Here is a 14,603-nt window from a genome sequence, read left to right on the forward strand (position 1 = left end):
ACACACACACACACACACACACACACACACACACACACACACACACACACACACGTGCATGCGTGCGCTGCAACAATGGCTGATTAAAACCTCAGGCGGGCATCGCCTGCACATCGCCTGCCTTTCTGTTCTTTCACATTACAAGGTAATCATAACTATGACAACTGGTTCCCTGTATTCTACAGTGACTACTAAAGTCTCTGTAATATTTATGTTGTGCTATTACTAAAAAAAAAACTACAATAAAGTGAATAACATTATTACAATTTGCCACTTGCCAGCCTCTTTGCGCTGAGGAAACATTTTGTGGATTTAGTGACCAAATGTCAAACTATATATTTCACCTATAATACGATCAGAAATAGCTTCTGTTAACATTTTTACGCAATAAATGGGCCTGTATTTACCTAATCTGAGTTCAGCAGCTCCCCCAATATCTATTCATAACCCATTTGCAACAGCTATAGTAAACACAATTTGGGAGTTGTTCACTTACAGTATGAGCTGTTCACTTACAGTATGAGGAAAAACATTAACCTTCAAACACATCTGATTGGCCATCGCTTGTTGTAGCTTGAATCCAGGCGATGTCCATTTGCATAAACATGGAACAATTTATCTTTTGTTTGTCGCCCGTGGTCACAAAATCGCGGCGATGTTGTTTATGGGCATTCCGACCACTCAGTGTAGCTCTTTGTAGCCCGTATACCCTTTGGCAATGCCTTATCGCTTTGTCACTCATGGACATTTTTGGTGTAAACGTCCTCTTCTTCCACCTAAACCCCCCCCCCCCTCCCCCCAGGTATCGTGCGCGCCTCAAGCCTCTTCCCCATTCTCAGCACCGTTCTGCTTATGTCGGGTGGGCTGTGCGTCGGGGTAGGACGCATGTACAGCAGCAAAAACACCGTCCTGCTCAGCGGCGGCATCCTGTTTGTGGCTGCAGGTACAGTAGGACAAGCTTTGTAATACATCACTACAGATTCACACATACACACATCTGAACATGAAAGCATGTGAATATTTATCCTATAATATAGGCTACATATTCACAAGGCTACATAGTCACAGGCTACAAGCCTTGTGACTATAATTATTATTGTCAAGGTTACAGACAAGACAATTACACAGTAAAACAAAGGTACATAATAGCCTACAGTACTACACTTAAAGTCCAATTACACTCACAGTCAGATACATATTATTTTGATTATTCAACCGAGGGCCAGCATATCTGATGGTGTTTGGATAACGAGGGCAATGACAAATGCCGGGCGATGCGTTTCGACTTCAGCAGTGAAGTCAGTCATTGCTATACTTCAGCGTGGTCAGGGCTGATATACAGCTTACCCGGGGTAATAAAGGCTGGATATATGATACTACATATCTTTACACACACAATATACTGTTCATAGTGTGGGCATGGTGGCACAGTCGGCAGCTAGAAGGTCCTGGGTTCGATTCCTGCTTGGGACGCTGTGGGCGCTGGCGGCGTGTCCTCTCCTCAGTGCCCATACCCGAGGGGGGGGTTGGCGAAATGGCCTTTCTGTGTGGAGTTTGCATGTTCTCCCCGTGTCCCCTAGGGTAGGTACCCTCACAAAAAACATGCAGTAATCCTGGTCTCTAAACTGCCTCCCCCTGGCCAGCCGGGGCGCCTGATGGAGGGGAAAGGAACTGGTTGGAATAACGTGTTTCTTCCACGCGCTACTTCCAACCAGGGAAACTCCCCCCTGTCAGGTGTAAAGGAGCGACTTGGACACTCGTGCATGAAGGAAGCATGAGTTCAAGTCCGTTGCTCTCCCCAGGTTGGCGGAGGGTGTGTAGAGCCCAGGATCACATTAGATAATTGACACAGGGGTGAAAAATGGGTTACAAAATCATGGGATAAAAATATTTAAAAAAAACAATATACTGTACATCACACACGCACGCACGCACGCACGCACACACACACACACACACCTGTGTAAACTTCTCAATCCCTTCTTTGTCATTTATGTTCCTACTAAAGGCTTTACAAATCCGTGGTGCTTTGATTTTCTCACTCTGCCTCTCTCTCTCTCTCTCTTTCTCTCTCTCTCTCTCTCTCTCTGTCTCTCTCGCTCTCGCCAGGCCTGAGTAACATCATTGGCATCATTGTCTACATCTCCAGCAATGCCGGGGACCCCAGTGACAAGAAGGACGAGGACAAGAAGAACCAGTACAACTATGGCTGGTCCTTCTACTTCGGTGCGCTGTCCTTCATCGTGGCAGAGTCGGTGGGTGTCCTCGCCATCAACATCTACATTGAGAAGAACAAGGAGAGACGCTTCCGTGCACGCCGCAACTTCATCAAGGCGGTGTCATCCTCGTCGCTGTATTCCCGCATCCCCAGCTACCGATATCGCCGGAGGTGCTCGCGGTCAAGCTCGCGGTCGTTGGACCCGTCCCGCGAGCCATCGCCGGTGGGGGTGAAGATGGCCGAAGGGAGCGCTGTAGGAGGAGCGATGGGCATGGGGCTGCCGATGGCCGATATGTCTCTGTACGCCCTCAGCAGGGACTCCATGAAGGTGAGCAGTGGGGGGGCGGGGCCCTACAGCCCTGAGAGGGATGCAGGATTTTTACAAGTCCACAATTGCTTCCAGAAGGATATGAAAGACGGGGCCAACAGAAGGACAACACCAGTATGAGGTCCGAAGCACGTTCAGTAGACGCAGACAGTGGAAGATGCTCGTGTCCGTTGTTGTATTTCGCAAAGGTCACAGTTCACCCTCCGTCTAAGGAAGAGGCTCAGAGCTACCACGCTTGAAGTGTCACCTTGCTGGTAACTTAATAAAACATGTGTGGAGTTTGATCCAGTGTGCTCTGGACTCTATTGTTCTCTTTTAAATATTTGCTTCTGTCTGGCATCTGAAACTTTAACTTTTGGATGTGAGTGCAATTGTTTACTTATTTTTCTGCCAGAGTTCATACACAGACAAATATTCACTACGTTCAATGTTTCTCTGGAGGAAATGCTCTTTTCTATAGCGCCTTTATCCAAAGCTCTTTGCAATGTGTGTCGTATTCACCTGTTCACACACAAGGACACTTACAGTATACATACAGAGCCAGGAGGAGCCAGGGATTTAAACCAGGCAAAAACGGCCACTCTACCTCCTGAGTCACTGCTGCAGAAGGAGAGGAGTCTTTAAGGGAAGAACTTGTGTATTATTTTCATTAAAAAATATATATAAATAATTGCTATAATTAAAAAATAATATATTTATTGTTGGTGCTTGAGGAGGAATTGGTGTAGTGCGTGTTTACCTGTACAATCACAACTGGTGCTAACTTGAACACCTTATACAACTGTACATCTTTGATAATTGTAAGCCTTCTCAGCTGCCATTTAATACTCCCTGTATACAATATGCTACTTATAGAAACACTGCCACATTATGACATATCTATATGTATGAGCATACAGTAGATTCCTGTGGAGATGCAAAGAGTCGCTGTCAGGCAGAAACCTTGTAACTCTATATATATATATATACTCTTTTTTATTTGGATTCATGAATTAAAACAGGACCCTATTTTATACTTTGTTGTATGACAGTGTCGAACAAAGGTAGTCCAACTAGCCTACAGTACACTAACTATAATTCAGTCAGACAACTCACGTATAGATTTAACCAATATTTATTGTAGAATGAGAATACAAGTGTGCATATGATATTCGACTTGGCGTTCGGCTCTGCTGCATTTTCTCCCTGCTCGTCGCAATTAAACACCATCATAACACATTAAGAGCAGGGAGATAGATATACAATAAAACCCCCATGGGGAGCATAATTAACAGAGCCCACCGGTGGTGCTGGGGTGGTGGTGGGAGCAAACATCACATAACAACCAGGAACCATATGCAGAGGAAGGCAGGAAGAGCATACAGTCTAGAGAGCTTAAGTAACCCGCCCAATTCGTCAGCTGGCTGCCACATCAGCGAATGACGTGTGGGACTTTCACACACTTATACACCCACATAGAAATTCAGCATGTTAACCCCTTGAGTATAGAATGCGCCTTTGAGCACGGCATGAACTCCCTCGAGTATGTCTGACTGAACTAACTCTGCAGGCTACATCTCATTAAATAACTCACAGGCTCAAAACGAGCTAAGTTTGTCTTTGCTATTTTCAAAAAAGGTTAAACATAATGAAATGACAAAATTATGAATGCCAAATTGATAGTGGTTAAGTCTGTCTGTGAGTTTTATAAATATTGTAACTAAATAACTGCACTAGATCATTCCATTTCTTAAATACATTACGTACAAGGTTTCCACCCGACAGAGACAACATTTAAGGGAAGATGAACAATGAGAATACATTAATATCCTAACATTACAGTATATTGTCCAATGACTGTACTTGATTCCTACAAACACAAACACGCAGTAAAGTTCTGCATTTGCTCAGGGAAGTTGTACAGTAAGGTACAAATTAGCCAACCAATAACCTTATTATGCGTTGAGTAGATGTTTATATGATAGGAAAAACATATATATTCCTCTTACTGTATTTATGTTGTTTTGGTTTCCTTACCTTAGCCAGATTGACTGTTAGTAGGTGTTTGTAGAAATAGAGGTGTGATCTCACTGTATATAGTAGGGGTGTGCTGAAATATCGATATTGCGATATATATCGATACGTCCTCCCACGATAAATAATCGATATCGATTATTAAAATACCGATATAGAAAATAATTTGAAATAAAATAATGTTGTTCATAATGAAGTGATGAACAACATGTTTAGAAAAGGAGAAAATTACAGCTAAAATAAAGCAAATCCAATTCCACAGCAAACAGAAGTACTGAATTACTGGATGGTGATTTGTCCAAACAGCTTTGTGGGAATACAAAATGCAGAATGCATTTCCCCAGAAGTCCACTGACACCAGTGATAATGGTCAGTTGGTGGTGTTTGTGAGGTATTATGATGATATCAGTGATAATGGTCAGTTGGTGGTGTTTGTGAGGTATTATAATGATACCAGTGATAATGGTCAGTTGGTGGTGTTTGTGAGGCATTATGATGATACCAGTGATAATGGTCAGTTGGTAGTGTTTGTGAGGTATTATGATGAGGGTATGAATCAAAGGGGGAGTTTATTGAGTATTAATTTAGTGTTTGAGTGGTGCAACCACTCCTATAGACAGCTATGTGTGTGTCCCTCCCTTCAGTTCCAAGTATTTATAGTTGCAGATATCGTGATATATCGTTGATGAAATTTCATACAATATATCGATTTGATCGCAAAAATCGCAATGTATTGAATATCGTGATATTATCGTTATCAAGGGCCTAATATTGCGATATATATCGTATCGTGAGGTATCCATATCGTCCCACCCCTAGTATATAGTGTGTATTATCATTCATTGGTTCATTCACCGCTTCCTCCTTTAATGGCCTTAAAGTGGCCTTAAATGGTGTTCTAAACTTCAGAATCTATTCCGGACAAATGTTGTACTTGAGATACTTTTTGACACCTTTATTAAAACATATTACTGCTCTCCCAACTGTACATGCATGCTTGATTCACTACACTGTTGTTCCATACAGTAAATCCATGTTTAATAATAATGTCTAGGTCTGTGATAAAGTTCAATTTTGTGAATCGTGCTGGGCATATTTCTTTTGTTTTTACATTTCAAGAGATGAAGGATGGGATGCCATGACAACGTGTTACCTTTATCATCTTTATAGCTGAATCATGCATCCAGACACATTCCAGGCAGGAAAGACACTTTAATCCAAACTAAGGGTCAGGCCTCATTCACACGTATCAAACGAATGTTCTGACCTCTGTCTGTGATAAATGGCTGCCACAATGCAATTCCAATGTGAGTCACATGAGTCACATGGTTTGACCGAAGATTTTCTTTTTGACCAAACACAAATGTTTGGTCAAACCATGTGACTCCCATTGGAATTGCATTGTGGCAGCCATTCATCACAGACACAGAACACAGAACACAGCACAGAACATACGTTTGATACGTGTGAATGAGGCCTCAGCTGTCAATGACGGGAAATGGAGGAGAACCGTTTGCATGTGAACATTTGCATGTGATCTTAATTGAAAATGTGAAAGTAAAATTGGTTGCTGCGCCTTAATGCATCGTTTTCCACAGCGTTTGCCTTTTCTGAAATATTTAGCTAATGAAGCACAGTTGATGAGCCTGCTATGACACTCCATGGTAGACAGTGGCAGAACCAGAGGGCGTAAAGGGAATCAGTGTCAGCTAACTACTAGAGCTTAAGACAAATTGAGATTGATGGCATTCAGGCATCCCCCGAATATTGTATGCACCACTACGTACCCTGTTTATTTTTAGATTGGATTGAAATTGATTTAATTAGACGTTTGGTTTATGAGTTAGTGAGTAGAGTAGATGTGTGTTGACATTTACACTATCATCCAAGTAGAGAGTGTGGTCTCCTCATTCCAACTAGTTATTCTAGTGGGGAAGTGCATGCTTGGAATTATAATGGTGTTTATTCTAACTCTGCAGAGCGACATATCTTCGTTACACCAAAACGGTCCAGTGAACTTGTTTTCCATTGCTGAATTTGAGCAATTGTTCAACTTCTGTCTGTCCCTCAGCCAAGAAGCGTGGGAAGCTATTATGAATTTGAACACTCACTGATATTATCATCTGCAAGATAAGCCTTGTCACCCATATTTTACACATGCAACAGTGAAATATCTCCTCCTGTACGGGCCGGGGTATGACCCAGATCAGTGTACCATGCAGTCACAGAGCTTGTTATCATCAGTGTCTGGTACACTAGACACAGATGCACAAACGCACTAAAACCTTCTAGACATGCTTATATTTTTGAATGTAAGCCAATGAACTGGAATACGCCATATGATATGATTGAACAACCATTCCTCAAATGCTTTAAACAGACTTTGTATCACAGACCAGTGTCAGGAGCAAACCAAAACTGTTTGTTCAAAAATATGTTTTATCCACTCATATGAGGGCAAGTGGTTCAATACCAATCATGATATTTTGGTCAATATTAAGTTAAGTTGAATACACATAACCCATTTGAATCTGATCATATGAAATATTCTCTTAAAATATGACAGATATGGATATGAGAATTGGAGAGAATAAATGGACAGCATTATTTTGCCATTTACAGTATAAGAAAGAGAGTTTTACTATCATTGTTTCTTTTATTGTCAAGGATAGTGTCCTGAAGCATGGAGTGGATTGGAAATACAATTAAATATGAAATATGAAAACCATATGCGATAACGGTGAGAGGATATGCCAGATACATAGGGCTTCAGTACATGCACAGTTAAGAGAGGTCTGCCTTTCTGCTAGATGGAGTACACTAAAATCTCTTCGCCAAAAATAGCCTATCTACAAGCTCACATCGCATCACAACGTGGCACGTTGTGAGCTTGTAAATCGTATCTTTGTTGAATGTTCGCCTATTTTCGTGGATTGTTCGTCAGGGGCTTTAGTGCCTCTTCTGCTTTTGACCTTGACCACTTTCAACCTGGGACTGGGGTCCCTATTCTAGGAGTGTCATTATAGGCAAACACGTTTCGGTGTTTGCCTAACATGGTGGCATGTTGTGAGCTTGACTGTAGATCAGTATTTTTGCCACGTGACATCGTAAATGTCAAACAGGAAACTAAAGCACAGGCTATTTCTCACCTCAAAATTCTTATAGCAGCATGTCCACAGATCCAGCAGTGTTTACAATGTAACACTTGGATTTGAACCCTGTGTCATTCACATCATTTCTCTGGTCGGTTTAAAGCAGACATATGTGGGTCATCATATAATCTGATTTGCTCATTAGAACCTCCAGGTCGACGTTGTAGTTCTTCTGAGCATCCTGGACTGTGCATTTCCTTACACTCACTTTGTTGTATGTACGTAGTTTGTTTTATTTCTGGAAAAAATATTAATTGTTGACTATTACATCTATTACCGGTACACTACATGTAAATACAATGTTTCACTATATGCACATTAAAATCATGAATTTTATGGTGGATGAAACAATCCATTGTCCTAGCTGGAACAATGTTATGTTAATCGTCACTACATTTGGTTATCTATTTTAAACTGTGAACACATAGTGGGGAGAAAACAAATCACCATAAGTTATAGTTTGTCTTATGTCCTATATGATGGCACGTGACAACCTGAGACAAACCTGTCAAAAACATAAATAGCCTTACTTTAATCACAATTTAATCACAATTTATTCATGACAAAAGTTGCCATTAATAATAATATTACAATTTGATCAAAAAAGATACTGTATGTAAGGAATTTAAATGTTCACTTCAATCAAGGAGTTATTCCAGAAATGCAACGGTCTTTAATATTGCTGGGCACACAGAACAATGACCTCAACAGTTTTGTTGAACAAGAAACCACAGTATACATTATGTAGTGCAGTATGGTTCATACAATATGACAAAAATGTTTGAGCAGCTAGCATTTCATGTCATGAGAATATTCCCCAAAGGCGGCAGGATTAACATGCTACACTTTGTTTGTTCGTGCAGAAATTATGTGATATTGACAGGAGGGTTTGTGTTTTACACACTGATATACAACACCATACATTTTAATGGCTAGGACATGCTTTAATTTGACTCATTATACAATCTTAGATGCCACTAAGACCAGAACACTGAACACTCTGATGGGATTGCCCCATCAGAACAAATTCAACCACAAATGAGTGGCACTGTGGCAGAGTACGGCGGGTCTTGACTTGAGAGTGAGACTGACTTCATATCACCTTGCCTCAACTATGATGTTGGATAACTAAATTATCCAATCCAATCCAATCCACTTTATTTATAAAGCACATTTAAAACAGGGTTGAAACAAAGTGCTGTACACAAAAAATACTAAAATGCCAAGGGCGAAAACATAACACATTACATTACATATCAGGGCAACATAAAGACAGTGGAAAAACTCCTAATTAGCATGTTCGAACACCAGGGAGTACAAGTGAGTTTTCAGATGTTATTTAAACACAGGCAAGGTATGAGAAGCTCTAACATGCTGTGGAAGTTCATTCCGCAGTGTGGGCACTGCAACAGAAAATAACCTATCCCTTTACAGATTTACAGACTTAAAAACAAACTAAAATCTTAAACTGGATCCTGTACCGCACAGGGAGCCAGTGTATCTGTTAAGAGGCGAGCGGGCGCGTTTTGGACTAACTGTATAGTCGACCCAGGCAGGCAGGCTTGGGTAAATTACATTACAGTAGTCGAGTCGGGTTGAAATAAAAGCATATGTATTAGACGTTCAAATTATTACAGCAGACTTGACTTTCAGCCTCAGCTGATAAAAGCTGGATTTAACAGAATCGATCTGTTTGTCAAACTTAAAATCACTGTCTAATTTTTAAAACCGGTTTTAAAAACGGCTGCAGGGGGGCCCAAACTGGTCTGAACTGGTGCTGGGTGTGAACTCCATTTTACTTTCATTAAAATTAAAGTTTTTCTGGAGAGCTTCACTGGGGGCTTGAGTGCTCCCAGTGAGCTGCATGGTGAGAGAGAGCTGGAGACTGGCCCTGCACCCTCTTATATAGAGGTAGCATCAGGTGGGCCACATCTCCACTGATCCTATCTGCAACACAGACACCATAATAGTAACCATGACAACCACATGAGCTACTCTTTTCACAGTATAAGTAGACTGGCCGAGCCATGAGGCCCATAGGGCAGGAGCCTATCTCCTGTTTCTGTAGCGTGAGGCAGCTTGATGTACAAGTACACCCCCTGGACATGACGCTAGTATGTCGCAGGGACTTTTCACAGTATCCTGGTGTCATTATCCTGGTCAATATCTTAGTCAATATCTTGGTCAGTATCCTGGTGACAGTATCCTGGTCAGAGTCCTGGTCAGAATCCTGGTCAATTCTTTGTCAGTATCCTGGTGTGGTATCAGTATCCTGGTCTGTGAAGTTCAGGCATAGAGGCAACTATGTTTAGGATTGTGCATTCAGTCTCATGCTATATGTTCTTGTCTAGCTTTCAACGATAACAAGGTCACTCTGGCCTGCGCTCTCACTTTTCGGATCGCTTATTCGCATCGCGTCGCTAATTCGCCAGTGTGTAATGACCTTTAGGCCTACAGTGGTAAATATTTTTGTCTGGCTTCTCCAAACACCATGAAAAACACTGTGCTTGTATAATCAATGTATTCTTAGAAATTCTGACATAAATGAATGTAATATTTGGCAATCAATCTATACATTGACTAATCATTGCAGTTTTTAACAAATGTATTTTCAGAATCCAAAATATGTATTTGTATCTCAAATACATTTCTCAGACCAGTATTTTGTATTTGTAACTTTTTGATATTTCACACATCTCTGCACACACAAACACAGAAAAATGTACATGCACAACTTGCTTTTGGTGTATACTTGATGGAGGTTAAGTTAGGAGAAAACTTTCCATGTGCAAATTATTTTATGACCATATTCTTTGCTCTCATTTTTGTTTAATAAGTACAGCCTTATACAGTCACTGTGTTGTAGTTGCAATTATTTAAAGATGGAGTGCCACAATTTTTGTATTTTTCCAGTTTTTCATGTGTCTATGAGGTGACAATACTTCATTTGACACCCTGGAGTCGTTTTTATGTGCAATGGTGTATTAACTTTGTATTTAGGGTTTCTTCCTGGAGGCTGAACCCTTGACAGTCAAACGGGCCAATGAAATAAACAGTAATATAGTGACATCACACTATCAGCCCCTCTCCTAACCCCTCCCCCTTTATCATACAACTACAGCTGTGGGTGCGGCTTCAGTTCAGGTGGATCACCACCTATCACCACCCACCAGGCAAACCAGGCATACTTAATGAACTGGTGGGCGTGTCCACATAAAAGCATGATTTTAACAAATACTGTACACTTTTTGGAAAAAGTTCTTCCTCCTTATATTAAAATAATACCTGATGATCATGTTTTAGTTTTTCACTCATTCGTGCAAAGTTGAAAGTATTTTGGATGATGTTTTAGATCTGTATGTTTTGTACCAATGTGTCATTTTGCCAACCAATTACACTAGAATAAAATGTATTAATAATAAAAAAATATTCAAATGGATTTTTCTTTTTCTGTTTGAAAGACTTTATTCTGATTATAGGCCAAGGAATTGAGGATGTTTAATTACCTGTATTCAAATGAATCGTATTAAAAAACAATTTAACTTCTCGAAATATAATTAAAATATTCATGTATTGATTGGTTGTTCTCGCTATGCTTCTAAGCCCCTCAAGATTTATCTGAGAAGTGCTATTATTATGATAATTATGATTATGATTAGAATTATGATTATGATTATTATTACTGACCTCATTACAAAGGCTCGATCAGTCAGTCAAACAAACTAACAAAAGTGTTAGTAATCCTATTACTCCTTAATGTAAACAAAGTTAAAAGTTGCATTTGGCCTACTGCTCAACACTGGGACTTTCAAACCATCCAACAATCTCTTTATGAACAAGCTCCTTTTTCCAGAGTTGAGTTCAAAGGTGGCTCAGGTCAACCGAGGTGAAAGATGATACAGTAAGTGTGCTATCATCTCTGCTGTCGGGGAGACACCACCTAAATGTAAATGTTTCAGGAAATTAAAAATATAGATTTTTCAGGAAATTAAGAAAACCTTATATTTTTAAAACAATGCAATGCTGCCTCATCCAAGTTGGTATTGTGACTTTATATATTGTCAATTACCAGCATGAGAGCTAGGGGGAGAGGTGGTGGAGTTAGCTGCTTTAGCAGACAGCTTGAGGGTCCAATTAATGCGGTTAAGAGGTTTTGTCCGAAGCACCTTTTAATAGTTTTCATTGGTTCAATATTTATTTTAACCAAAACACAGACGTGTGTTAGCGACAATATGAACATTAACCAATCCAGAAGGTGATCAATGGCTCAAGCTCCTTTAGCCATAATTCTGGCTGGAACTGCTAGTGAATGGCTGTCACACAGTAAGCCATAGTCGGTGTAGTCCTTTGTGATTGATTACAATCAATAAGCTTTAGAATTACTGGCAAGTGACACCGGTTGGATCCACATTATTAGTCTCAAGGAAGGCATGAAGGTGGTAATGGTGTCTCCTTGAAGATCGACCCTGATGACAATTTGCACCTACAGTACATTGCAAATCGATTGCGGTTGTCTCACCCCTGCCCATTCCACTAGTCAAAGGTCAAAGTTCAAATGAGTCTCGCGCTTCAAAAGTCATGCAGGCGTTGCAGCTCCCACTGATGCAATTATGTCAGTGTAATCATGCAAAAAGGTGGTATTCACTAGGAATTAATTTGGTACAGACTAGTGTATTAGGGCTGTCAAAGTTTACACATTATGATTATTAATTAATTAATGGTGATTGATTGATTGATTCTTTTATTGCCATTAATAATAAAACAAATATTGTCATTTGGCCTATTCCTAGTTTTGGACACAGTTCTCTGTCTGGACCGATCAGCATTAAACATTGCTTTGCATACTACCGGCCAAGGAAGAACCTCCACCAGACCACCAACAAATATAGGCCTAATTATAGCGCCACCATTAGGCCAATTCTTGCAAAACAGATTTTCTTTGCATTACTCCGACAGATTTTGGCCAAATCATTTGCCAATCAGTAGCCTACACATTATCTGGGATGTGTGATAAGAGGAGCACACTTTTCTAGTTTGTTTTTGTTTTAGTTGTTTTGTACACTTGAAATTAACCATAGGTTACTCAGTTCACACACACACATTTACACTCATTTTATCCTTTTGACAGATATTTACAAATATGTCAGTTAATTTACCGCATTTGTGATTGAGATTACAGTTATCAGAACACTAAATTCCATTTCAACATCTCCAGGGAAAGGTGCAGAGGAAATTCAGAAGGTTGAGTGCATCATTCTTAGGTGAGATTTGTGATTTCAAGGAGACTGAGCAGTTTGTACATTAGGATACATGACTGAGTCTGCAATTTTATTGACTGCCATGTGACACTGCTACACTCTCATTTCACACTTTCGGGGGGCGGGTACTATTGTATAGCATGTGGAGCATTAATCTCCAACATCCATCATTACAGACTCTACAACAGCCGGGCACCGGTCTAGTCTATGCCCGGCTGTTGCCCGGATGTGTCTCTGTCTGTCTGTGTGTACAGCTGTAATGCACGTAACTCGAGAACTGTTACCCCCACCGACGGTAAAGCGTGACGGAAAAGCGTGATGAAAAAGCGTGACGGAAAAGTGTAGTCGCTGCAGCGCAAATCCTCAGGCAGCGCAAATCCTCGCATACGGTATGCGCTCATGCAAAACACTGTTTAAATGGCTTAAGCATCTAAACTTGCAACATTGTTTTAATTGCGCGATTTTAATTGCTTGTAAAGTCTGTAATCTCCTACCAATTTCATATTTCGTAGCCCATATACATACAGTTTTATATTAACATTTTAGGAGTGAATACATATGTTTCGATGCCTGTGGCTGGTCAAACAATGCTGCTCCGCCTTTCTACGACAGGAAAACAGCTGAGGACAAACCCTATACGACAGCTCCCGACATGATTTTTGTCCTGGCTCACGTTCAAGTTCAAGGTTTTGCGGAAATGATAAATGCCGAAAATTGCGGTAATTCCAGCGTGCACCCATATTTTGGCGTACGCCGCTTTGATAAATGAGGGCCTTAATTTCCATTTTCCAGCCATTCAGTTGCAACAAAATAATAATATAATTTGCGGACCTCCCAAAATAACTTGGCGACCCACCGAGGGGTCGCGAGACTCGCGACCCACAGGCTCTATACAGCCAGGCACCGGTCTAGTATGTCAGATTGCAGAACATTTCATCACTATATTCTAAGACCCCCAAGACTCCCCCCCCCCCCCCCCCCCCCCTTCTGCAGCTCTTCGCTTATTTATTTTTTTAGCTGCAAGGACTCCTCAACTTTCACTGCAAGGAATGCACTCATTCACACTGGAGAGTTTACCACCAAGGGAAGTGGGTCCTATTCTTTCAGAGAGTATCAAAGTGGGCCATGTCTTTAAAAAGATAAACAGGGAGGAACCATTGTGATTAATTTTGGGTTCACCCAAACAAAGAGGCGGCAAGAAAGCGCCTAGAGCAGGCGTCTCTTCCTGATTTATAAACAGCTGGTGGACGGAAAGCTAGAGGAGAACGAGGACGAAAAGTAGATGAGGACTCAGAAGCACAGTCAATCGTCGTAATCCTCTACGAATCGCCGGAATCCTCTACGAATCGCCATATTCCTCTACGAATGCTGTGTATATTCCAACTAATCATAAAAATACCAAATATAAATATGGGCCTAATACAAAATACGGCGGGCTGTAACACCCCCCAAAATAAATGGTAAATGGTGCATATATATTTATCCAAGGGGATTTACATAGATTGTGCATTACATTCACCCACACAGATGGCGGAGCAAACCATGCAAGGCATCAACCTGCATCGGGAGCAAATAAGGGCTTTAGGGCTCCATTTTCGTCACCGCTAAACCCCTTATCCCTAAACCTTTTTTTA

The 14,603-nt window shown here is 40.8% G+C and overlaps 1 protein-coding gene across 1 annotated transcript in view; it reads left to right on the plus strand.

Moving 5' to 3' along the window:
• Positions 1 to 2,666, plus strand: part of cacng4b (calcium channel, voltage-dependent, gamma subunit 4b) — a gene marked incomplete at both ends in the record, with an annotated part of 7,052 nt that extends 4,386 nt beyond the window's left edge. Inside the window, 2 exons of the mRNA XM_079500125.1 lie at positions 803 to 943; positions 2,110 to 2,666. Coding sequence (XP_079356251.1) covers positions 803 to 943; positions 2,110 to 2,666 — 698 coding nt within the window. The remainder of the gene's footprint in view (positions 1 to 802; positions 944 to 2,109) is intronic.
• Between the last annotated feature and the right edge of the window lie 11,937 nt (positions 2,667 to 14,603).

The sequence above is a fragment of the Electrona antarctica genome (genome assembly GCF_951216825.1).
Source record: "Electrona antarctica genome assembly, chromosome: 4".
Lineage (NCBI taxonomy): Eukaryota > Metazoa > Chordata > Actinopteri > Myctophiformes > Myctophidae > Electrona > Electrona antarctica.